At 34.8% G+C, this 24,441-nt stretch overlaps 3 protein-coding genes across 6 annotated transcripts; all 3 read left to right on the top strand.

Annotated features, from left to right (window-relative positions):
- Positions 1-605: 605 nt before the first annotated feature.
- On the top strand, positions 606-8,172 carry LOC110823392 (E3 ubiquitin-protein ligase ORTHRUS 2-like). Its single transcript, XM_088211526.1, has 9 exons — positions 606-1,156; positions 2,291-2,823; positions 4,721-4,846; positions 5,699-5,798; positions 5,884-5,945; positions 6,028-6,130; positions 6,556-6,700; positions 7,204-7,418; positions 7,513-8,172. The coding sequence occupies exons 1-9, from the start codon at positions 713-715 to the stop codon at positions 7,930-7,932; spliced, it is 2,148 nt and encodes a 715-aa protein (XP_088067652.1). The 5' UTR covers positions 606-712; the 3' UTR covers positions 7,933-8,172.
- A 1,038-nt stretch (positions 8,173-9,210) lies between these two features.
- Positions 9,211-17,202, top strand: PEX3-1 (peroxin 3-1). 4 transcript variants are annotated; one of them, XM_022053831.2, is made up of 8 exons: positions 9,211-9,369; positions 9,533-9,649; positions 9,941-10,102; positions 10,205-10,395; positions 10,510-10,640; positions 14,326-14,453; positions 15,410-15,637; positions 16,540-17,202. In XM_022053831.2, exons 2-8 carry the CDS (start codon positions 9,636-9,638, stop codon positions 16,796-16,798), a joined length of 1,113 nt encoding a protein of 370 aa, XP_021909523.1. In that variant the 5' UTR covers positions 9,211-9,369; positions 9,533-9,635; the 3' UTR covers positions 16,799-17,202. The 4 variants fall into 4 exon arrangements, with proteins under 4 accessions (XP_021909523.1, XP_021909522.1, XP_088067446.1 ...); XM_022053830.2 differs by having other exon boundaries at positions 9,214-9,369; positions 9,441-9,649; XM_088211320.1 differs by having other exon boundaries at positions 9,218-9,440.
- Positions 17,203-17,651: 449 nt separating this feature from the next.
- MOS4 (modifier of snc1,4) lies at positions 17,652-24,237 on the top strand. Its single transcript, XM_088211351.1, has 7 exons — positions 17,652-17,977; positions 18,457-18,635; positions 19,495-19,578; positions 20,074-20,143; positions 20,234-20,367; positions 20,441-20,494; positions 23,804-24,237. Exons 1-6 carry the CDS (start codon positions 17,738-17,740, stop codon positions 20,487-20,489), a joined length of 756 nt encoding a protein of 251 aa, XP_088067477.1. The 5' UTR covers positions 17,652-17,737; the 3' UTR covers positions 20,490-20,494; positions 23,804-24,237.
- Positions 24,238-24,441: the final 204 nt, after the last annotated feature.

The following is a 24,441-nucleotide window of genomic DNA, read 5'->3' as shown; positions in this document are numbered from 1 at the left end:
TTTAATGTAAAATCTTTGATTTGGTTTATTTGAAATAATGGAAATAAAATAAAAATAGAGGATTTATTTCTAAACAAATTATGAATGAGTTCAGTGGCTTGCTTAAAAAATTATAATTAAGTGGATATAATTTATAAAATGAATTTCATACGAAGGAAACTATATAATTCCACAAAAGAAAAAAAAAAAAATCATATTTAAAGATGTGCAGATATTGTTTTAGAAAAAATCCGCCTATATTTGAGTACTTTTTATATAAAAATTAATTAAATAAATATATTTAATATAAATATACCAAATGCAATAAATTATTTTGGAATCATTATTATAAATTAAATTAACTTTTCTAAATATTGCATAATAGTACAAACGAAATAACTCTTGAATCTTAACCGAAAAATGGTCTCCTTTTGTTTTTTTTTCCTAAAAGTGAAGAAAAATAAAAATAAAAGTAAATAATGCCGAAAAAGTAAAAATCAAAGGACGCGATTGTCAATTCTTTTTTTTAATTACAATTTGCCTCCTTTTGAAATTCAAAACCCTAAAATTCCGTACAATACCCGCCTTTTCTTCATCCTCCACTATATATATCACAGTTTTCCTCTACGCATCAAATCAACTCCCCATTTCTCTCTCGCTGTCTCTCCCTCTCGGATATTTGACTCTCGTCTTCCTTTTGTCCTCTGCACATTTCACAGCTTCTCCCCCCCCAATGGCTCACGTCATCCAGCTTCCCTGCGACGGGGATGGAGTTTGCATGCGTTGCAAAGTAAAGCCACCTTCCGAAGAGTCTCTCACGTGCAGCACGTGCGTTACTCCGTGGCACGTGGCCTGTCTGTCGTCACCTCCCGAAAGCCTAGCGTCAACTCTCCAATGGCAGTGTCCGGACTGCTCCGGTGACTGTGTACCGGCTCCGGCCGCCGGGACGGAAGGCTCGTCCGGCGACCTTGTGGCGGCGATCAGGGCGATCGAGGCGGATGAGTCGCTGACGGAGAGGGAGAAGGCGCGGAAGAGGCAGGAGCTGGTGAGTGGGAGAGTTGACGGAGAAGGAGAGGAGGAGAGTAAAGGGAAAGAGAAGGAAAACGATATTCTGGATGTTCTCGGTGGGACCTTGAACTGCTCCTTCTGTATGCAGTTGCCGGAGAGGCCTGTCACGGTTTGTTTTCGTCTTGATCTTATATAATCCAGACATATGCTTATACATTTAGACATGCATATGATCGATAGTATGTGTTTGTGAAATGAATGTATGTGCCTTTCAGTGGTGCAGCATTGTTTACCTTGAAAGCTGATTTGAGCATCCAAAGCTCTATCATGAGATTTTTCGCTTGCGATTTTCTTTTGTGGGCGTTGATTTCATACTGAGCATTATTTTCAGTGTACGGATTTCTGGTCGTTGAAACAGAGCATCTCTTTAGGATCTTATTCTTACTGTATTCACTAAAATCATATCCGCATGTTTACTTCTGTAGTTATGATGCTACATAAGCTTAATTTTTTTGCGATGCCTGCAAAGATTTTCCGCAAATCTTTGTATCTGATCATTGTCTCCGATTAAGGTGTTTTCCTGCTTGTTGCTATAGTGTTGCTTTTGGCGATTCTTTCGTATTGCGTTATGTAAATCTGCAATGCGCGAAACCCAGGTGTTTATTTCAGTCATTTTATTCTTCAAGTTGGTTTTGAGTTGATTCCCTTCTTTACTGATTTAACATAACAAAATTCTCCGATATCCATATGAAGCAATAACTTGTAGACTATCAGTTTGCAGTTCATTTAATTTAATCTAATTTTCATGTTTTACCCAACATAATTTAGATTATTTTCACATCTTATGTTAATTAAGCCGACCAATTTGCTTTTCTCTTACCATCTTTTTTGGCTAATATTATTGCTTGCTTCTTGCTGATAGCTATGTCTGTTCATTGTCTTCTTCGGTTTCTTATTCTTTTGTCATTTTGATGGTGGCCATTTGTTAGCTAATGCAGGTTATCTGGTTATCTGGATGATTTTGTAGATTTGTGTTATAACTGGAACTAAAAAAGGCATATAGTTTGTTATGAAATTGGAAATTAAGTGTAGTCAATTGACATGCATGTTATATTTCATCTTTATCCCTCAGCTATTTACTGATTAAGGATGCAGATCTAAGTCAGATATGATGCCGAATAGATTAGGTTTTAATTTCTAATCTAAATCTAATCTATTATGCATCAAGCTGTAAATATCATGCCAATTAGGTCAGAATTTTGTTCTTATCAGAAGTTTGTAACTGGTTTATTATGCTGTTCAGACACCATGTGGCCACAATTTCTGCCTGAAGTGTTTCCAGAAATGGATTGGGCAAGGGAAGCGTACTTGCGCAAAATGCCGCCACCAAATTCCTCCTAAAATGGCAAGCCAGCCCAGGATTAATTCTGCACTTGTGACTGCCATCAGAATGGCGAAACTGTCAAAATTAAATGTAGCAGCTGGTTCTTCGAAAGTTTACCATTTTGTACACAACCAGGACCGACCAGACAAAGCTTTTACCACAGAACGGGCACAGAAGTCTGGCAAGGCCAATGCTGCCAGTGGGAAGATCTTTGTTACTGTTCCACCCGATCATTTTGGACCTATAATGGCTGAAAATGATCCAGAGAGAAATCAGGGTGTGCTGGTTGGAGAATGCTGGGAGGATAGATTAGAATGTCGGCAATGGGGTGCCCACCTTCCACATGTTGCAGGTATAGCTGGACAATCGGACTATGGAGCACAATCAGTGGCACTTTCAGGAGGTTACGAGGATGACGAAGATCATGGAGAGTGGTTTCTGTACACAGGAAGGTTTGTTTTATAATGACTAACTCTCAGTGTTATGAAGTAATTGTCTTACTTTCTTGAAATTTCTTTTTATTTGGAATTGCATTTTACAATCACTACGTGCAGTTCATCTTGGTGCTTTGTTGCTATTTAATTGCTGGATTAATATTCTTTAATTAGATAGCAGCACCCTTGAATCTGCTCTCCTATTTTTTCATGCCTATTGTGGTGTGGTGTGAGTTTTTGTGGATTTTATTGTTTCCCTAATTGGATTGGTAACAGTGAATGGCCAAATCTACGGAGGGATAATACTTGGAGAATTCAGTGGGACTCTATATGCAGTAAGTTACTAGGTTGTCACCTCCCAAATAAAATTTTAAATTATCAAGAAAAAAGAGGGGAATCATTGATTCTTCCCCTCGGTTGTTCTACGGATTCGCCAAGATCCTGAACTTTATTCTTTAAGGAGAAGATTTGGGATAAGGTAAGAGTAGGATGTTGACTTTAAGGATTAAAGAGAGAGCAGAGTTGTTATTATTAGTTATGGAGAAATAATACTTTAAACATTTTTAGGACTTTAGAGAATCAAAGCATGGTTTATTAATAAGAGATTTGGGGAGTTGATTTTACAAGATTATTGGAGGAGAAACTTAAACTGATGTTATAGATGGACTTTTGGAGATATCTTTTAAATTACCCATGGCTGCCTTAGAGCAGGGAGCTAATAGTCTTACTAGACGACAATTATTTTGAGGACTTATGTACTGCTTATATGGACGCTTCTAATATAGTAATTAATTTAGAATTTAGAACTTCTTAATTCTTTTCTTTTTCCCACTTGCCACGTAGTAATATATCACTATTTTATCTTATCTAATATTGATTCTTTACTATCTGATTATGTAGTCAAAAGAACTCTTATGTTCTCAAAGAAATATATATTACTAAAGAAAAACTTGCAAATCCAAATAATGAATTGAATAAGTGGTTTGATTGATCGTTGAAAGAGGGTCACATCCTAACCAATAAGTTAAGCGATTTCTTAATAGTAAAAGAGGGTAAAGTGCAATCATATTAAACTTGGTTTGATAGTTTTTACAAGGTGTAACAGATGATTAACTTTTAAACATTCTATGACTCTTCCAAAATCTTCAGTTATTTGGCTCGTAGTTACGTGGATAGCTCAGCTGCTCTGTCATCTATATACCAAAATTTTGTAACTTCTGTGGTTCAGTGGATTTTATTGTATATTTCACAATGTATATGTTTGCTGAACTTTGCTAGTTACCCATTTTCTCATTAAGTTGTAAAACTCTTTCTTTTAATAAGGACATTTCATCCTGTTGGTAAACACCTAGTTTGATTTTTTTAACCAAATAAAGGTCAGGTTTAGAAACCACCTTATCATCATTATTATAATTAAGTCCAAAGCAAAATTTGGTTACAGCTCATATTTGCTTTCTTTACTCTTGAACATACGGACATATCTCATTCAAACGTAAATTCAACTACTATCGTATGTGGCACATGTACCAATTTGAATGGGATGCGTTCTGGTAACTATCCTAGGCTATCCAAGTGTGATGAATATTTGATTGCACTTCGGAAAGAAAAATTATCTTCAAAATAAGTTCAATACAAGCTCTTCTTTGCAATCCATTGAGATTAGTCCTATCTTTTGTCTTCTCTCATTAAAAAGACCATCTAGATGTGCGGGTACTTTCTGTTTATTTGAACTGTTTGTTCTTTTGTGATGTCAAAGTTAATATTAGTTTATGTTTACATGTCTTTTGGATTCTATATTTGCTAATAATGTTCTGTTTAATCTTATCATTCTTTTTGTTGTCTATTGAAGTTTAGTAGTTTATCTACCAATTTTCTGATGATATTTCGTTATGTTGTTGCATTATGTGGATGGCAGTGGAGGTAGGGATCTTAGTGGAAACAAAAGGACAAACAAGGAACAATCTTTTGATCAGAAGTTTGACAAAATGAATGAGGCTCTCAGAGTGAGTTGCAGAAAAGGTTATCCAGTTCGAGTTGTGAGGTAAGTGTCTTAACTTCTCAAATTGCATATGATGGTGGGTTGTCTTTACCTTTTAAGATGTGAAAGTTATGTACTTTAGTTTGACATTCCATAATGTTAATTCTAATAATTAATACTCATTCACATGTTGCTTGTGTTTATTCATCCAACATAGCATTTGGTAAAAATTGATGGAACAGAACAAGATATAACTGAATAGGATAGTAGCAGACAATATGAAAATAGTTTGTTTCATTAGATATATGAGTTGACTAGATTGAATAAAATTTTTGCTGTTAAACATTTAGTAATTAGTAGTCCATTGTTACTAAAATATGCTTCATACTATTTTATGTCTATTATCAATTTTTTATGACAGAACATGTTGTTTGAGTCCATATAAATATATTGGATCCAGATTGTTTAAAAAATTAATATTATTTAAATTTTAATATTTAATTTCAATAAAGATATTAATCTATTCATTTTAATAGATTCTTTATACAAATGTTATTATTTTATCTTTGATAATTAGCTTTAACACAAATAATTTAGTCTCGCCAAATAATTATATGTTAAATCTACTTACCTTTTATTTTCAAATATATATATGTTAATTTTTATTTGAGAGTGAAACAAATTTGTTCCTCCAAAAAGAAGGAAGACTTCTATTTTTTGTAATCTTACTGTTTTATTTATAACTTTTTTGCACCAAACAAAGATTGAACACTTATGTAGCTTCCAATTCCATGAAATTATTTCTATCAAATGTTACCAAAAAGTAATGTTTAGTTTTATATAGAAATTGTAATTGACCTATTAAAAGAGCGGTTATTTTTACCATAATTGTTTCATTTTTCTTGCAATGAGCAGGTCTCACAAAGAGAAGCGCTCTGCATATGCCCCTGAGAAAGGAGTAAGATATGATGGTGTCTATCGAATTGAAAAATGCTGGAGAAAAGTTGGAATTCAAGTAAATGTTTTCTTTGCCATGCTAATCTTATGTTTTCTTTTTCTTAGCTTATCGAATAGATTTACTGATAGGATATTCATCACAGGGTTTTAAGGTTTGTCGGTACTTATTTGTGAGATGTGATAATGAGCCTGCTCCATGGACAAGGTTTGCCTTTTCTTTTGAAAATTAGTGAATTAGCTACACTTGTCTCGCATTTTCTCTGCTAATATTTCTTGAACTTAATTAGTGATGAACAAGGGGACCGGCCTAGATCTTTGCCTCTTATACAAGAGCTTAAGAAGGCCACTGATGTAACTGAGAGGAAGGAAAGTCCAGCTTGGGATTTTGATGTGAGATATAGTTTCTTCTCTCATTTTTTATATCAGCTTTGGTTGTTTCTTATGACTGATTCTGTTGCTTTGGTTGTTTCTTACGACTTATTCTCTTGCTTTCAGTGTGGTAGTGAAGAAATATATCAATGGAAGTCTTATAACTTATGAAACTGCATGTCTTGTGATTCAATGGCATCATGCTCCCTTGAGGAGCTCAAGAATGTGATTTTGATCCTAATTTTAATCATGCCGTGGGGTTTGCAATTGCTACATCTGCAATTGGCCACGTGCCTCGAAAAGATTATGAAATTTAGTTACCTGTTAAAAGCTTCACTCTTTTTTTTTGCTTCTAGGTTAAGATGTCATTGCCATTGCCATCATGGAAATGAGTCTCCTTTGCAAGGTTTAAAATATTTTCCTAATTAGGTTTTCCATGTTTGCAGGAAGAAGATGGTCGTTGGAAGTGGAAAATACCTCCACCCATGAGTAGAAAATCAGTCAATACAGCAAATGCTGAGGACAGGAAGAGAGCAAGGAAAGTGATAAGGCAAGCACAGAACACCACTATAAGGGAGAGGCTCCTAAAAGGTTTGTTTTTATCTGTGTTATGTACCTTTCATTAGTTGTCAAGTGTATTTCTAGAATTTCATTCTTGGAGCAGCTAGGATAATTTTTTGCTTGTATCTTCTGCTAGGATGTGATAATTTTTGTCCGTGAGTGTTATGTTGCAGATGTGTTCATGTTCTTGTGCTAACAGCTGGTTGGAGATTTCTCACCAGAGTGTTGTCTTAAATCTTGTTTTTGATTAGTTCTAGCATTTACTGAAACGTCATTGTCTTAAGTTTTTACCTTGGTTTTTAGAGATTGAAATTGGTTTCAACAAGTTGTCTTGACCCTCTGTTTTGGTTCTAGAATTTATCAAAATATCAGGATCTTCTTGATCGAGGGAATAAACATAAAGTTGTTGATAGCTTTTCTTTTTTGAGTATTGAAGTTTGATTTCCCTTGTTTTTTCAGATGATGTTATATAACAAAATAGGTGTATGTTAACAATGCATATTGCTTTTTAATTGATAAGCCTCATTATGCAGAATTCTCCTGTCAAATCTGCCGGGGAGTGATGAACCTTCCAATTACAACACCTTGTGCTCATAACTTCTGCAAGTCATGCCTGGAAGCTGCATTTGCCGGCAAGACCTTTGTGAGAGAGAGAAGCAGGGGTGGGCGAACACTTAGATCCCAGAAGAATGTTATGAACTGCCCTCGTTGTCCAACTGACATCTCTGATTTTCTTCAAAATCTTCAGGTCTGGTTTCCCCATATTTCTTTTCACTTGCAAAATCTGTCACACCTCAAGTCAGGGTAATCTTGCATGTTTCTTGGCACTTTCATTGTGACAGGTTAACCGAGAATTGATGGGTGTGATTGAGTCACTTAAATCGAAGTCTGAAGAGAATGGAGAAAATGCTGAGGAGTCAAGTGAAGAGATGGAGGGTCAGGAGGAAAACCCTGATCTGACATCCAAGGATGATGAACCTAAGCCGAAACGAACTTGCAGGCAAGTGAATGTAGATGCTGGTGATTGCTCTGGAAAAAATGATGAAGGAATGGAAAACAAGATCTCTGCAGACAAAGCTGGTGGTTTGGATGGAGAAACCGAAGCTAACAAAATCCAGCCTGTGGTGCCTGGGGATTCTGATATGGTAGATGCTGAAGTTAAGACTGGAATCAAGAAAGCTGAAGGGGCTGCTACAGATGATAGAAATGATTCACCATCTAGCACTCTGCATGTTCAAACCTCTGATGAAGATTTGGAGTAACAGCCTGTGGTTCAACCGCAAGTATATCTCATTACTGCTTATGGTCAAACTTTATAAGGTTACTTTTGTTTAATTTTAAAGGTTTTTTCTTTGTTTTGTCAGCTATTTTGCTGAGCTTGAAGCTTTCTGGTTGCTTCCCATTAGTAAATTTGTTCATATAGCTCCGGAATGATGCTAGATATGGCTGTAAACATTGAAACTTTTTATGCAAAATATATTGGGGGGTTGGTGATTCTGCAATTTCTTTTTCATACTTCCTTTCTGTTTTCTTCTGTTTTTTTTTTTTTTTTCCGAAGAAAAATACATCTGCAAAATATATTGAGAATACTTCTGTAGGGATCATAGTTGGAGTATTCTTTACTTGCGAAATGATTGATTTCCTTTGTTTTTAAGTTCTCTTCCCTTCTCATCATTGGGAAGGAATATATGTTATTGATGTTTTCTACATGAAATTGGTATTCATTCATGTGTCTATGTGTGTGTAAGTATATAGGTGTTATACAATTATGTACTAAGGCAACCCATGTATGTTGTACATTTATATACTTGGGCAACCCATAGAGGTTTGTTAGTGTTTTTTTTATTTATTGTATTTTATTGAAGCTACAATGATGAATTTGTCAATAAGAGAGTACCAATGATTGAAATGGAATACCTTGTAGAGACAAATGAATATTCAGTGGTTAGTGCGTACGAATTTGAGTTAAATTATATTTTTTATATTTAAAAAATATTTATATTATTTTATAATTAGTATAAAATAAATTACTTTTAATTGATGAATATATATACTGTTAAGTAAAATAATTTAATAAAAAATATTTTTATTGTATTATAATATGCTTCTATTTTCTTTACTAGTTTAAGCGAAGCCATTTAGAGTAGATTGGTAATTTTTGTTTCTCTTCTCTATTTATATAAATTATTATCACATTTTTATTTATTGCCATATAATTTAATGACATAATTCTCACATTTTTATAAGATTATAAATTTTAATGTAAAAGAAAATCAAAGGGTGAGTTTAACATAACTTAGAGTTTGAAATTTATGATTCATGGTTTGATTTAATTGTAATTCTCAAAAAATTATAGAGATGTATTTTTCAAGTTTCCAAATAATTTCCTTAAATATTTTATAAAAAAATTAATTTCTAAAAACAGCTTCCGTAAAATAATTAATTTTCTCTAATTTTAAAATTGACACTGATTCTATCTTTCATTAGATTGCCATAAATTGAAATTATTTTTTTCAAAAATCGCAAATTATTAAACAAGCTGAAGAACTTTGGAGTTTGGGCTCCTCCTTTCCGGCTTTTACCTATTTCCAGAGCGCGCACACGCACACACACACACACACACAGACAAATACACACACACACACACACTCTCTCCTCCCTCTCTCCGTTGTTCTCTTTCTGGGTCCTCAGTTCAACAGGTAAGGTCTTCTCCTTCTCTGCAAATACCCATGGAGTCTCAAAATTTACAGGGCTGTATTTCATTTTAAAGGCGAGTTTCCCAAAGACTTCCTCGTGCCGGGTTGTACAAGTTCTGCTTTGTTCGTGGCTTGAAAATACCTTCCTTTTCTCATCTTTACGCAGACGGATATATATCTTATTCTTCCCTTTTTATGTCTCGGAATTCTTGTCGACCTGCGGAGAGTGAAGGCTTCATGATGAATATTTGGGGCCGATAGCATAAAAGATGTATTTTTTAAGGTCCGTTCATTTTCTATTTCTTCTGGGTACTCGTCGAATCGTCATTTCATTGCTTAATTTATTGGTTCTTGATGTGGGTTATTTATTTCTTAGAATGATTATTACTGTTTCATTGTGCTCTATCTGTTTAGTGTTCTGTCTCTGTTGCATTTTGCTGGTAGCTGGTAGCTAGTAAGTGGAAATGACTGTTTTTGAGGTGATGTTTATGATTTGGGGATGTGGGGAGGGTAAAAAAGTTGCTGGTGTTTGAATTACTCGTTGTGTTGATTTCGACCTTTCTTTTCAATCTAGGGAATTTTGGAGAAGGCATAGAAGGAAGATTTTTGTTACAACAGGTGTTTTAGGAAGTGGGTATTTTCTGTATAAATTATATGATGCGCATAGACGTAGCCTTGCTGATCTGGAAAGACAACTAGCAAATGAGCGGGAAAATGATGAAATCATCAAGGCCCAGTTGAGTTGAATCAAAACTTAGCATTTTACCTTTACAAGTTTGATCAATTTCAATGTGTAATGGGGATTCTTACGTGGAGTTTTTTTTGCTTGATATGATAGAATGCAAGCTCATTTCCAAAATATTCAGAGAATAGCTGATACAACCACATTACCTCATGCAATGAATTTTTTAAATAGTCGGATAGCAGAGGAGCTGGATGTCGGTCCCCTTACCCAGAGGTTAAATAGAGAGAAAGCAACTTTGATGCCTTCCGAGAAACTTGAGCTGTGGGAAAGACTCAAAACTTTAAGTATGTAGTTCTTTGAATATTGTTTTCTTACATCTATAGTGCTTTATGCATGTTGTTTCATCCATTACATGTTCTCATTGTTGTATGTTCTCATGGTTGGTAGTGTTTTTGTAGGTTTCACAAGAATGGTGATGTCCGTATGGGCCGTGACAATGCTCAGTTTGTATATCAGAGTTCAGGTTAACATTCTTGGAAGGCATTTATATATTGACACTGCACGTGGCCTTGGGAGCTCTGATTTATTTGTAAGAGTCACTGTATTCTTCTTTTCCGCCCAAGAATACTTACTGAGATAGTTATTTCATCATTAAACTTGAAGTGTTAGAATATGCTATGCTTTTTTAATAGTCTTCTTCTCCGTGAAATAATCCGCTCTAGCCAATTTATACTTTAGAATATGCTTTTCTTTCTTGGTTTGCTAACATATTTTTTCTTCATTAATAGATGCATTCAATTTACATGACCATATTTTATTGTCTCTTTAGATAAAGATAAAGAATAGGAATTTCAGATATCGATTTATTTGGAAAAGAAACATACGGATACACGACACTGCATTAAGTCTACTGGGTTGAAGTATGGTAGGTTTTTGTTGTTAGCAAGTAGGCCATGGCTAATTATTGGGTGATTATACATGTGAATGCTTTTTGTATTAACTGAAAGCTGATTTTTTTTGGTTGAGAAATGTAAAGCTGTTTAATCAGAATAGTTTTGTGGAACTTACATATTTCCCTAGAAAGTTTTATAAGAGGTGCAAATTAATACATTTTTTTAGGGCTAATAATGTGTCTCAGTAGAGTTAGTGCAGAATCCATAGCTAATTTACTTTAGATTAACATAGAGAGGAGGAAGATAGTTTTCCAGCTTGTGGGGATTTCTGGACAGGTCATTCATATTAGAAAGAGGATTATTGCTTTAGATTAACATAGAGAGGTGGAAGATAGTTTTCCAGGTTGTGGTAATTTCTAGACAGGTCATTCGTATTAGAAAGAGGTTTGTTGATTACCAGACATGGCGATTGTTATAGAAAGGGTGGACTGATGATTGACGGTGTCGCTTATGTTAAAATAAGTGGTTGAGATTTGGACAGGAGATTCAAGAATCAGTGGGTGAGTTCGGAATCAAGTTGTCTTTTCTTAAGGAGATGGAACTGTATGATTATATCTTTGCTGCTCATGTGGTAAGATTTATTGGAAAGGGGCTTCAAAAAATCACTTTGGAGAGGACAAGAAAAAAAGGAGCAAAAGAATAAGTCTCATTGCTTTTACATGTTAGGAAAGAATTCTTTTCCAATTAATCCCTGGAGTTGAATACATTATTCAAGAATTTTTTCTGATCAAATTTATAGGTTTTAAAAATCATATAAATAAGAAATAAATCATTTAGAAATAAGAAAAAGAACATTTGGAGAGAGATGCAAGGGTGGAGATATGAATGCTTTGGTTAAGGCCTTCCATGGGATTAGAAATAGGGATTATGGAAGTCATTTTTATACTTTTAACAGGAAAATATAGTGTATTTTACAAGGCACCAAGGGGGTGCTGCCCCTATGCAAATACCTTTACAAGAAGGACATAAATCCTATTAAGTCTGCCGCTTCTCCATTATCCAAGAAGGTAAGGTAGGATTTTGGAAGTGTTATAGATATACTCACTGATTTGTAAATATTTTTGTACATGAGTCGTACTTCGTTGGTGTCTCTAATTTAATATACTTACTATACTTTCATTTCCAAAAAGAAATCCAAGAAGGTAGGTACTTATCCAAATATCTCTGAAAGAGATTTCTTTCCAATCAAAAACTCTGTTTTTTCTTTTCTGCTTTTTCACTACTGGAAGATTGGTTTTTATGAATGGGAATAGAGTATTGGTGGGGATCTGTGATATGACATTGGGGGGAAATATTGGCCCTTGACCTGAAACTGGTGATTGGATGCAACAATAGATGATTTTATTGGTACTGGAGCCCTGATTTGCAATATTTTCTAAGCAGGATCACAAAAACATTGGGAAAACATTTGCGAGATAGGAGATAATAGAAAATAAAGGGGTGGAAAGAGAAAAAATAGAAAGTGGAAGACATGGGAGAAATGAGAAGGGATAAAAAAAAAGGAAACAAGATAAAGAAGAATGAACAAGAAGACAGACACAAAAAGAGAAAATAAGAGATTAAACAAGGTAAGGGAAGAACAAGAAAGAGAGAGATAAAAGGAAGAAAAATAAATACCAACCTTCAGTTGTATCTTCTAGATATATAAGCAGCTAATGTTGGAGAAGGAATGTCGAACCCCTTTTTGTTCAAGGTATAAAATATTACAGATTCAGCTATTTATTGGAATTCTAAGTTATGAGTCGTGTGATTACTTAGCATATATTGATGGGTATTAATTGGGTAATGGCGGACTCTATTCATAGAGAACTTTTGGTTTGGGAAGGTCTATTTTCTTACAACAAAGCTGCTCGCCTTATCTCCCTCTCTATTTTTTGGATCTTGTGGAAGGAGAGGAACAACCGTGCTTTTGAGGGCATTGAAAATACTCTTGTAAATATTAGATATAGATGATTACACTATTTTGACTCCTTACTCTTGGGTCACAATTTACTATATTTAGAGGATATTGGAGCAGTTGTTGATATGTTAACTGATATGTAATAACCTTTTGTATATGGGGTGGTACCCCCTTGGTACCTTTTAATTCAAATTTTCTTTTATTTGAAAAAAAAGAATATATGATTACTGCGTTTGATTGAAATACCAAGATTATTAGGATGGGCAAACTGCACTATGCACCCACAGTTAAATAAGTAAGTTACCAGTAACCTGAATTCATTCTTCAAATAAACATGGGCAAACTGCACTATGCACCCACAGTTAATTAAGTAAGTTACCAGTAACCTGAATTCATTCTTCAAATAAACATGGGCAAACTGCACTATGGACCCACATTATTGAGAATGTAAACATGATAACTTTAAATAAAGAAGCTCTTAAAAAGTATTTGCACTTGATGCATTGACAATTGGATGGCACACTCATGTAGAAGTCACATCTGAAAATATACTAGACAAATGCACATGAACTTGAAACCTGGTTATGCACATGATTGGCCTGGCAAAACATATTTTTTATTGATACATGATGAATTATGGTTTGACGTCAATAGTTTCAAGATGTGTTAAATTGCCTCTATTCATCTTGATTACTGTTAGCAGTTGTTCCATTGGGTAATTTTGATTACTGTTAGCTGATGTTGGTCTCATATTCTGGAGACTCTAATCCGAAACGGATTAAGCTTTCCCTAGTTGTAGTTCAAGCATTCTGTTTTCAGCCATGCTCCTTGTTTCACTGCATTATGGCTTTAGCTTTGATTTAGTGGCTTAGTTGACGTCCTAGTTATAGAAATGTAAAGTAAGAATAGATTAGGAGTGGGGATTAGATAGAACAGAAGGTGCAAAAGGCAAAAGCATAGCATCCTTTATTACATGATGTAGGAAAAGGTTCTAAAAAATCTAGTTTAATTATTTAAGGAATTGATCCATGCTTCTTTCACCTGGTATTACCTGCAGAAACTGATGTCTTCTTACATCAGTAGTATAATTGTCTGACTTAATCCTCAGATTGTTCTTAAATATCAATCGAAGTCTCAGATGCTAATCAGCTTTCTCCTCGCATTTGATTGTATATTCTCTATGTTTTTCTTCCAGTTTTTTCGTTTCTGGTTCTTTACGTGACATTGGTATTTCTTCAACATTATTCTCCTATCAAAAGTGGGTGTTGTGATGGTAGCATATTTAACCAGCCCTATATGTAACTTTCATTAGCCAAGGTGAACTGATAGATAATGATCAAGCCCCAATCGCGTTCGATTATCTTTCTCTTTTTTCTAAGTTTTTGTTTTTGAACGTGTTCCTTTTCTTTCCTTCTCTACAGGACGATGCTGATCTAATTGATACAGACAATGAGAAAAAGTTTCTGTCTGGTGCTGATTTTCTTGCAAACTATGGCATGCCAGCGTTGATTTCTGATTTGCAGGCAGCAGTTACAGAAGTTCTTAAGGGGTGAGGTTTCTTATCACTCTAAAACAATGTCTAACTTTCTCTAGTAATTTAATCTTTTCATGGTAAAGGTCTTTCAATTGTATTCCTTTCTCGAGATCAATAATAATTTAGGACTGCGGGAAGGAGCAATTTTAGCATGGAATCTCTTTCGAAAAAAAGAAGCCGTAAGAGAGAAATCTCACAGATGAAATAATTCTTATAATCTTCCTACGAATCATGTTGGAAACTGCGACCTTGCTGGTTGAGCATGTTCAAGCTTGAGTATGAACCTTGAAAATATGCATTCTGTTTGTTTTGCAACCATTAAATCAAATTTCTAAGCCCCCTTTTTTGATTAATTCCTAGATTTGGAACTCAATGGTATTAAGTTGCTTTTTAGTATTGCAAATTTTAGGTTGACTATAACTCCCTTTACATTTTTATTGTGTTTGGTTAAGTTTATTCTATTTTCATTCATTTTCTACATCTTAATTATTTGGTATGTAGAATTTTGTTATAATTCATATAGTTGATACATAATTGAATTAATTCTCATATATCTTCAAGTTCATAATGGTCGATGTTAATTTCCACTTATTAAGGAAGAAACGATAAAAAATATCTAATTTGAATTAGATATAAAATTAACTTGCAATTAGAATACAATTCTTATTCAAATATTTTTCCCATTTATTGTCCTAAATAGGAGCACCTTATGGGCATACCTAAAGTTGTTAGGAACAATGTCAAGGCAAAATTCTCCTGAAAAATATGGCATACTGTCCTAAAGAAAACCAACAAAATGGAAGTAATAAATTCTGATGGACTGAAATTAGGAAGTCAATATTCCTGACACTTCATTCCGCTTGCAAATTCTAATTTGTTTCAAATATTTCTATTATTTTTTTTAAAATTTTTAGCAGAGTAAATTTGACTCGAGAACCTTTTCTTAAATAGCTTGGATGTTGTATGTGCAGAAAGCAGTTGAAAGATTACTTCAACACTACAGTCCTCCATGAAACTGTCATGCAGATTCTTGACATGTTCATGAGCACTGGAAATCCCCATCATTGGATTGATTATTTGATGCCTGAAGATACAAGGTTGCACAAGCAAGTTACAGTCTCCGACAATAACTCTGCAGTTTCATCTCCTGTAACCAAATTTGATCAACTAATGGCTGAGACACGAGAAGTGCTATCAAGGTATGTTCGTGCTACCGGCCAAAAGAAAAGATATATATCATATTTGGATATGTAATTTGTGAGTCCTCATACGGAATATTTATGTAACGAACCAAGGGTAAGTAGAAAATTGGTAAAATAATATGCAGGGTAAAAAAGGTAAAGTTGGTACAAGAGTTGTTTTATCTTTTCCATTATAAGAAATTCGGATTAGAGTTAGGAGAATGTAGAAATATAATAATAGAAAAATGAGAGGAAGATCTGGACCATTATTCTGCCATTCAGGTGGTTATAGTCTCCTGCCTTTATAATCTATATATAGGCATGTATTCGAGGAAAGAAATCATGGAAAATTATTGAAATCAGAATATTTTCCCTCTCAAAAATCTTGCTGATTCTCGGCTTTCTTTCTTTTTCTCTTTCTCGGCTTTCTCTCTCTTTCTTCCAAATCTGAACCATGTATCAGGTTTCTAACAATTTACTTAATCTGTTCGAGTCAATTACATAATCCATTTTGTGGTCCTCATCATGAACCTGAATTCATTAAAAATCTTGCCCCTATGCTAGTAACTTTTCTTCTATCCGTTGAGATTTGTTTCAGATATGACAATGTATTGGCATTTTTTTGGAGTTTATATAGAGATGCATATTCCGAGTATTGTAACTTATTTGATCAAATATCTGCTCGATTGAACAACCTGTTTTAGGGAATGCATTGCAGTTTAAATGAGTTTGGTTGGTGGGGGGTTGTGCTTCTTCTGCCTGTGATCCTGAGAAACATGCTTACAAGCCTCATCTACTGTATACAGACAATTATAAGCAGCCATGCACACAAACATATACGAAAGCTATCAAGTCAAAACATCTTTAGGCACTCTTTTAAAAAGGAAATTACTAACCTCCTATTTTTCCCTTATTTGCAGTGCTGATTTTGCTAGTGTTTCCGAGATGTCTCTGAGGGCTGTGGTGGGTGCACTCATGGAGCATATGGAGACTCAATCTGAAGGCAGTCTAAAGTCGGGGATACCATTAGCCAGGCTTCTGTCGCAAGTTGCCCGGACAAGTTCATACTTGGTTAATGAAGCAGGCAAAAACCAGTTCATCGAAATCATTAATAGAGTCCCAGAAGTCGAGCTTTTCTTCACTCTCCTCTACGCGAATATGCCAACCTCTCTAGCTTAACCAGCATGGTTTTAACTCCAAATTCTCATCATACCCGCTTCAAACTTTCGGACAAGGATGCATCGAAAAGCAAAGAACTTAAACTGGACAATATTTGGGGGTTTTGGTTTCGAAAAATTTCAACAACAATAAAGCAATAAAAGCAAAAATCGAGGCTTTTTCTGCAGAAATTTGTAATTCTTGCTATCTCGATCATCACTTGTATATTTTCTGTGTTACACCCCAGAAAAGGTGATAAGAACAAAGCTGTGAGTTGGAGGGTTTAACCATGATAAATGGTTGTTTTTGGTATTTTTTTTAAATCATTGTATTCAGTGATGGTGACCATGGATGAACAATAGTGATAAAAATCCCAGCATAGCATGTTTTGGGTTAATGATTTGATATGCGTTCTTTCTGTTTTAGTGAGCTTTCATGTAAGATAGTATTTATATAGTCCTTGTGGAGAAGATGATGGATTGAAATTCAATTTTCTTATTTTGTTCAAGATTTATCAGATTAAACTACTAGAAAATGAACTATAATTTCTCAAATTAATGAATAAAATTGTAATTAGATTCAAACTCAAGAATTTCCTTCTAATTTATTTATATATTTGTATTTATAATAATTGAATTTTGTTTGCACAAAGTTTCATCTTTATTATCCAGTTTAACTACATTATATTTTTTATTTTTATAATAATTAAATAGCATAAAAATCTATACACATATATATATATATATATTTTTTTCATTTTTGATTAATTTATTATTGTTATTATTAAATATATCTATTTTTTTATGACCTCTAGGGGCTCGTCGTAATTTAATTTCAATTTTATTCTTCAGTTCGGCTTTTAATTTACCTTTATATGCTTAAAACCATTAGTAAACCCGGTGGCCATCTCGTGTTTTCTCCTTCTTCCTAGCTCTGATATTCCAGAACCAGCGACAAATAATGGCAGCGAAGAACGGAGACATTCTCATGCTGGAGGCACCGCCGGATGCGTCGAGGCCATGGGCCAGCGCATCCAATGCGGAGATGGTGGACGCATTGCCGTACATAGACGAGGACTACGGAAACCCGCAGGTGAAAGCAGAGGTCGATCGCTTAGTAGAGGAAGAGATGCGCAGAAGCTCCAAGAAGCCTGCTGATTTTCTCAAAGATTTGCCTCCAGTCCCCAAGTTCAATTTCGAGGTAGCTCTTCTGTTTCTTCTGGTTAGGACGGGTGCTGTTTTGGCTTTTATTATTTTTTGTTTGGTTGCTGAGAAAAATGAGGCAAAAGAGCTGAAGTTTTGGTTAATTTTGTATTTTCGTTTTCCTCCATTTTTTAGGTTTAGTTTTATTTCGAGAGGTACGGTGGTTTAGGCGGTGGATGTTATCTGAACTTGTTAAGGTAAATGTGGAAATTTTAGGGTTTTTAGGAACTCTGGATGGAGGTCGTTGGCATGCTCTGTTTGGTCATGAGTAGAAAAGGGGAAGAGAAGATGACACCGAGTATTTTTACGTCGTGTTACGCTTGAATATTGAAAGTGTCAAATGAAATTGTTCTGCTCTGCAACTAATCTTCTACATTCAGTTTCTTTGTGGCATACAACTTTTTTCTCTTTGTTGTTTCTCTTTTCTTCTTCAAATATTGCCTTCACAGCATATCTGATTTTGAAATTGAATCTCAGAACTGCCCCATGCTTGCCAGAGAGTATGAGCGAATAAGATCTGGGAAGCCTCCTGTGATGATTGACTTCAATGCACGATATGAATTTGACGTGCCAATTGCAAATAAGAGAAACGATGATACTGCTTGGAAGCAGTCACTTCAAAGAAATCAACGGTCTTTGCGACAAAAAATGATCGAGTATGAGGCCTTTATAAGTTTGGATTATTGATTGCTTTGTTGATAGTAAAAAGCTTGATATTATTGTCTGACAGTTACTTTTGCTGTTGGGAAAAGTGCAATTCTGAGTCATTTTAAGCCTTACGAGTCTGTTTATCGAACATTAGAATATTTGGATTTTAAAGACTTCACTAAAGTTAGCTAAGCATACAGCTTCATTCCTTATTTCCAACCTCATTAAAGTGAAACAAGCATGCTTGTAGTATTATCATAGCTGGTCATAACAAATGCTGGTATTTTTTCACTTAACTAGTAATTATGAAAAAAGTGGTGTTTTTTATTATATTTCTTCTGCATTACCTTTCCGAATTATAGAACGTAGTTGTTGAGATTCCTTTTGTTTGCATTTAGCATATATCCATGCCTCATTTCTCAATGTATCTTTGTCTTAATACTTTACTGGCTGGTGCCAGAGTACCAGAAAAGTTATCCAGTATCAAACTGAGGTTCAACAAATTATTGTCAGTTTGCCCAAATTGGGAATATGGGGATAAACATGAATTGTACACTGAGTACTTCTCAGGCTTCAGACCTAAGAAGGGGTTTTTTAAGCATCACATTTGAGTTTTTCACTGCATCACATAATCAGAAAATTAAGAGAACTCTCAATGTATTTTACTGAATAGCTATTAAATTATCTTTCCAAAATAGAACTAGACTAGGAAATAATAAACAATACCTTTTCTCTATGTTTTTCAGAAATGCAAGTCCTAATTTGTTTAGAAATTCTAAACCTAAGCCATTATGCATCACAAACAGCTTTTTGTATTGCTACTCATTTGGTATTCAGAAAGTAGACTTATGTTGTTTGTACCTGCAGGTTGGAAAATTTGGACTTAATGGCAAAATATGGCCCTGAACTCTGGAGACAAAACAACCAACGATTGGAAGCATTCTTATCCAGGTTTGTTCTGTAAGACTGTAAATACAAGTATTAGATTTTCATTAAAAAAATAGGTAATGGCTCAGTTATTTCACATTGTCACTCATGTAGTGACCTTTGTATTCTGGAATGTTTTGGCTTACAGCACTGCTTTTATTTGTAGTAGTTTGCTGCAAATGTACATCAGAATTCCTGCCATTCTATGTTGGAAATTCAGATATCATATTTATGTCCCAAAACCAGATAGTGACTGTTGTAATATATGCAACCTACGTAACAAATTTATTGATATTTAATATTTTGGACATTCACCTTACCTTTGAAATTGAATGCCATTCCATTTTGTTTGTCCTGAGCAATATGAAAATGCTAATGCTATCTAACATGATTCTGGTTGGCAATTGAAGTGTGAAGTTCCCTGGAAGTGACTGATGGCTCCTTTTGAAATGATTTATCTCGAGCATTCCTGTAATGCCTTTTACTTCAACAGTTACATGGAAAATATTCTTTTTTCAGAATGAGAAAATTGGCTCAGGAGTATCATGAAAAGATTGAAACTGTAAATCGTGAAAGAAAATACCATCAGGTGATTTATATTTGAAATTTTCTGTTTTTATCGTGTCCCAGTGCTTTTGATCCTGATCTGATCAATTAGTTTCTTTCTCTGGATGATCAGCAAAATACTGCATATGAGCTCAATGCTTTGTCTGCACAGTGGAACGAGCTGTGTCAAAAGAATATTGAAATTCAAGCTGTTTGTTCTAAACTAGAAAGCCATATAGACGAATTGAAAAGAGAAGCTTCAGAAAGGTAATCTATGGTTTCCGGTTTGTGTTTCCATTTGTGGCCTTTTTCTGTTCAGGAGCTAACGGATCTTGTTTAGGAGCTGGAACTTGGAAGCTAATTTAGACAATGGCTCTTTGGCACATTAATGGAGGTAAGAATTTCTCTTGTTAATTTGATAGTTGAAAGAGATCGTTGACTGTGGTCTGCATTTCTTCAAGAAGAATTATGGCTACAGTCTGATGGTAACATGCTAGAATCTGCATAACAAAATGTGGATTTAAATGCCTCACAAACAAAAGATTGTTTGAATGTTGCAAAGAGGATGAATTGGTAATTTCCTACCGGGGGTGCTAATATTGGTTGGGAAATGTTAGGAGCTGACTGTGAGTTGTGAAGAAATTTAGGAAGAAGAAGAGTTGCAACAGAAGTAGAAAAGACTTTAGGTGAGGATGAAAACAGAATTAGGGAGAAGAAATGTTGAAAATGTAGAAAAGAAAGGAGGAATTGTTGTAGAGAGAAAAGCTGTATTTTTCGATTGAATTTTCTTCTTTTAATCACTTCACACTCTGTCCTATTTATTTCCTTCTGCTGTAATATAGGAATAGAACAAATAATCTGTTAGTGACACCTCAATCGTACAATCACCTGGTTAACTATATATTTCACATGGGCCTGGCATTACTCCCTCCACGAAAATAATCCTTGCCCTCAAGAACTAGTACCTTCCTGAATTTGTCACTATTCTACATTAATGGAACTTGAATTTTCATCTCAGAACTTCAAGACATTGAATCTAGCCATTACCAGAGCATCATTATCATCAGATTGACTGGTTATACTTGAAATAGGGAAGTCCTGGCTGATATCTGCAGTGGGACTACCCTTAATTTTCTAATTTGAAAGTTTCAACCTTGTCCAAGTCAGGAGGAACTTTGGACCATGATTCGTTTTTTGCATCTTATATGGCATTCATGGACTTTGAGTCTTGAACCTTATATCTGGTCATAGGATCTGTCATCTGGCTGCCTGCACCTATTGCAACAGAACCCTGAAGCAAAGAACCAACAATCCCGCTACACTTCACAATTCTAAATTTTCAAATGTGCTTGAAGCAGGAGATTACTTAGACCTTGATGGTGACTCTGCATCTGTCGACTTTTCTCCTGTCATTTGCAATTGGCCTTTTTCCATCTGTCTTCGTTGGACTAAAGCGAGCCATCTACCCAAAACACCAGCTGCAGCTACCTTTACATCTGAGGATTAAGCAAACTCGGACCCTTGAGAAGCAATACATTCAACCGTACATCTCCCTGCAACTTCTCTATAAGCTGGCCAAACTTTTGGTCAAAGAGAGCTAATCTTTGGTTGACGAACGCCTTAGTCAGTTGCTGAGAGTTGTAGATCTCAGACATGAAGTCTGAGAATCTTTGGTCTATATCTTGAACATTTTCTTCTAGGGTTTGTAACTTCTGTGGTTCGGTCACCACGGGTTTTCCTTTATTTTTCGCCATAGACATGAAGCTCGCTAGGGTTTCTTCTGGATCAATCTGCTTTGGTACCAAGTTCTTGGGAGCTGGCCCTGACATGTACCTCAGTTTATGCCGTAAAACAGAGAAAATAGATGAGAATGAAGATATAGAAGGAGATAGAGACCGAACCGAGAGGAGATAAAGAATTTGAGGGAGAAAAATGAAAATATATTTAAAATATTTCATACCATGTTTAGATCTTCGGAAATAGAAGATTATATACAAAGAAAAGAGACTGAAATGCCATGAATCTGTCCAGGTTGCCGGAAACCCGAGAGCCTGATTCAGAAAAATTCTAAGCGGCAGGATGGATCCACCGGTTCCTAAAACCTAACATATTATTTGCCTTAAATACCCTTAGTGATCGCCCTCCAGGTGGTGCCTTGCTGAAGATCGGATGGCCAAGATATCTCCTCCAATCAACACAGTGTGTGTAGGATCCTCTGGCTAGGAAGGTGCCGTGCATTCCTAACGCTTCCCCGATCTACACCACGTGTTAAAATCTCCTGGAGTATACTTTAAGTCTGTTTGTTCCCGTCTCAGTTTCACCCTCTTCATGCACCCGTCGTGATCATCTGTTGCCATTATCATCCTGTATCCTTTTTAATTTCCTGCTTACCTGCTTATCTTCACTTTTGCACTCCCCTTTTGAGCCTTGCTTCCAGCCCGATTTTTGTCTGAATTTTCTGGGATTCTAACAGAAGGTATAATCAGTTTCATGTCAAAATTGGAGGGGAGAAGTGCAGGTGATATGATGTGTCTGAATTGATTGCTTAATGGTTGAATAATCCTTTTGGATCTAGCTGCTGAGGTTGTTCCCAAGACTAGAAGAGTAGTGGTTTATCTTGAAGTGCGAAGGAAGATTTATTGTTCTTTATTTGGTAAATTAAGTGAGAAGGATCATTTGTGTGTTAAAGTCGGATTAGTTATAGGTTATATGCGAATAACTAACTTCAATTTTATTGTATAACTTTATGTTATCAACTAAGTTGTGCACTATGGCCACCTTTGGTAGGTATTTTAGTAGGTTATTTATGAATTTGCGGAGATGAATTTAAAAGCATTCTATAATTTGAAAGCCATATAACCATCAAAAGTAAATACTCACTCAATTAGTAAAGATAAAAGTCCTTAATTAGTAAAATTATATAACTACTAAATGGTGAGAAATGAACATTTTAGTTAATAGGTACTACTTAAAGATACTGATTTTAAAATTCTTGCTTAAAATTAAAAACATAGTTGTAACTTGCAGGTTTTGAAAATCTTTGATCCTTAAATTGGTTCTTGAAAACCATGGTTCACGAATGTCATTTCACAGCGTAAAATCTTAAAGTTCAGAAAAACATGCAACTTGATGAACTTTAGATATACGAGATATAGGAAGTGGAAGCAACCTTCAGAATTTTCTAGTTGGAATTGGATGCAATCATAATAGTTGTATTTGGTTAAACTATTCATTGTCCCCTATGCATGATTTAAATTTGGATAGAGTTGAAATAGTGACCTTGGATTCCCAAGTATTATCGAATCATGCTTGATTTAAAAATTAGTTCACGCTGTTAGGATCACTGATTCAAATCAGTATCAAGTTGAGTGCCTTATCCATGCTTACACCACTAATAATTCAATGGATAAAAAAAAAATGTTCTCTTTAGAAAATTTTACATTGTTAGATTTGAGTAATTTGTACGGACTTTGATAAGTTGAAGTATAGGGTCTTCTTTGGTTTCCCGGAGGTAATCATGCTTAAAAACACGGTATCTTGATTATAAATGAATTATCTAACCATGATGGTTGAACCATGAAGTTTTAGAGGCAGGATGTCCTGGTACCGCATATATATTTGTCAAAGGGACTTGGAGTTCTATATCCTCATACAATTGTTTACCTCAGAGATCACTAACAATTGATTCTTGGTTTTATTGTAGGCTGTCCAAAGATTTGAAGAGGTGAAGCATGATGCCCTATTGCTAAAGCTGTAGAGATAATTAATACTTCGGTTTCCTTCAAATTATCTCTATGATTTCCATTGGTTGGCAGTTTATTCTGGGCAAAGGGCTCGAGTTGTTGCTGTTTGTAAGATGTAAAACCAGTTTCAAATCCGGCTTTCTCCCAGTTCAAATGTATGGATAAATTTAATCCTTGGTTGAGCTTTGAGAACCCCACTTCAATAATTGGAGAGATTCTGTGAACATGATCTATATTGCTTTTATGGGGGCGGTGAATTTGTCTTCTGTATTTTATTTTAGGTTTAGGTATAGCAGTCTTACGAGTATGGAAATGACCTAATGTTTCAACTTCGAATGAATTTTTTAATTTTATAAATAACAAAATGGTCCATGTCGTTGGCATCCGTTTTAAACGAATGAGAGACCTGCACCAAACCAAATCTTTGCTAAGGAGATGTATCTATTCTAATTGGGCAATGATTTTTTTTAAAAATCTTTTGCTTCTGATCTTAGACAAAAAATATATCAGAATTTATTTAAAACTATATTATTTATGTATTAATATTTTATATTTTAAATATTAAACAACAAATATATTTAATATTTGTAACATTTTA

The sequence above is a fragment of the Carica papaya genome, chromosome 9, assembly GCF_054855325.1.
Source record: "Carica papaya isolate Zhongbai chromosome 9, ASM5485532v1, whole genome shotgun sequence".
In the NCBI taxonomy this organism is placed as follows: domain Eukaryota; kingdom Viridiplantae; phylum Streptophyta; class Magnoliopsida; order Brassicales; family Caricaceae; genus Carica; species Carica papaya.
Note: the sequence above shows the minus strand (reverse complement) of the source record. Positions and strands in the feature narration are given on the sequence as shown.

Bases quoted from the DNA above. Each gene is read 5' to 3' on its own strand.
- MOS4 (XM_088211351.1), top strand. From the start codon at position 17,738: ATGGCAGCGAAGAACGGAGACATTCTCATGCTGGAGGCACCGCCGGAT. The intron at 18,636-19,494 runs GTATGAGGCCTT...TTGTACCTGCAG, and splicing joins TTGCGACAAAAAATGATCGA to GTTGGAAAATTTGGACTTAA. The intron at 20,368-20,440 runs GTAATCTATGGT...GATCTTGTTTAG, and splicing joins AAAAGAGAAGCTTCAGAAAG to GAGCTGGAACTTGGAAGCTA.
- LOC110823392 (XM_088211526.1), top strand. From the start codon at position 713: ATGGCTCACGTCATCCAGCTTCCCTGCGACGGGGATGGAGTTTGCATG. The intron at 4,847-5,698 runs GTAAGTGTCTTA...TGCAATGAGCAG, and splicing joins TATCCAGTTCGAGTTGTGAG to GTCTCACAAAGAGAAGCGCT. The intron at 5,946-6,027 runs GTTTGCCTTTTC...GAACTTAATTAG, and splicing joins GAGCCTGCTCCATGGACAAG to TGATGAACAAGGGGACCGGC.
- PEX3-1 (XM_022053831.2), top strand. The intron at 10,103-10,204 runs GTTGAGTTGAAT...TTGATATGATAG, and splicing joins GATGAAATCATCAAGGCCCA to AATGCAAGCTCATTTCCAAA. The intron at 14,454-15,409 runs GTGAGGTTTCTT...TTGTATGTGCAG, and splicing joins GTTACAGAAGTTCTTAAGGG to AAAGCAGTTGAAAGATTACT.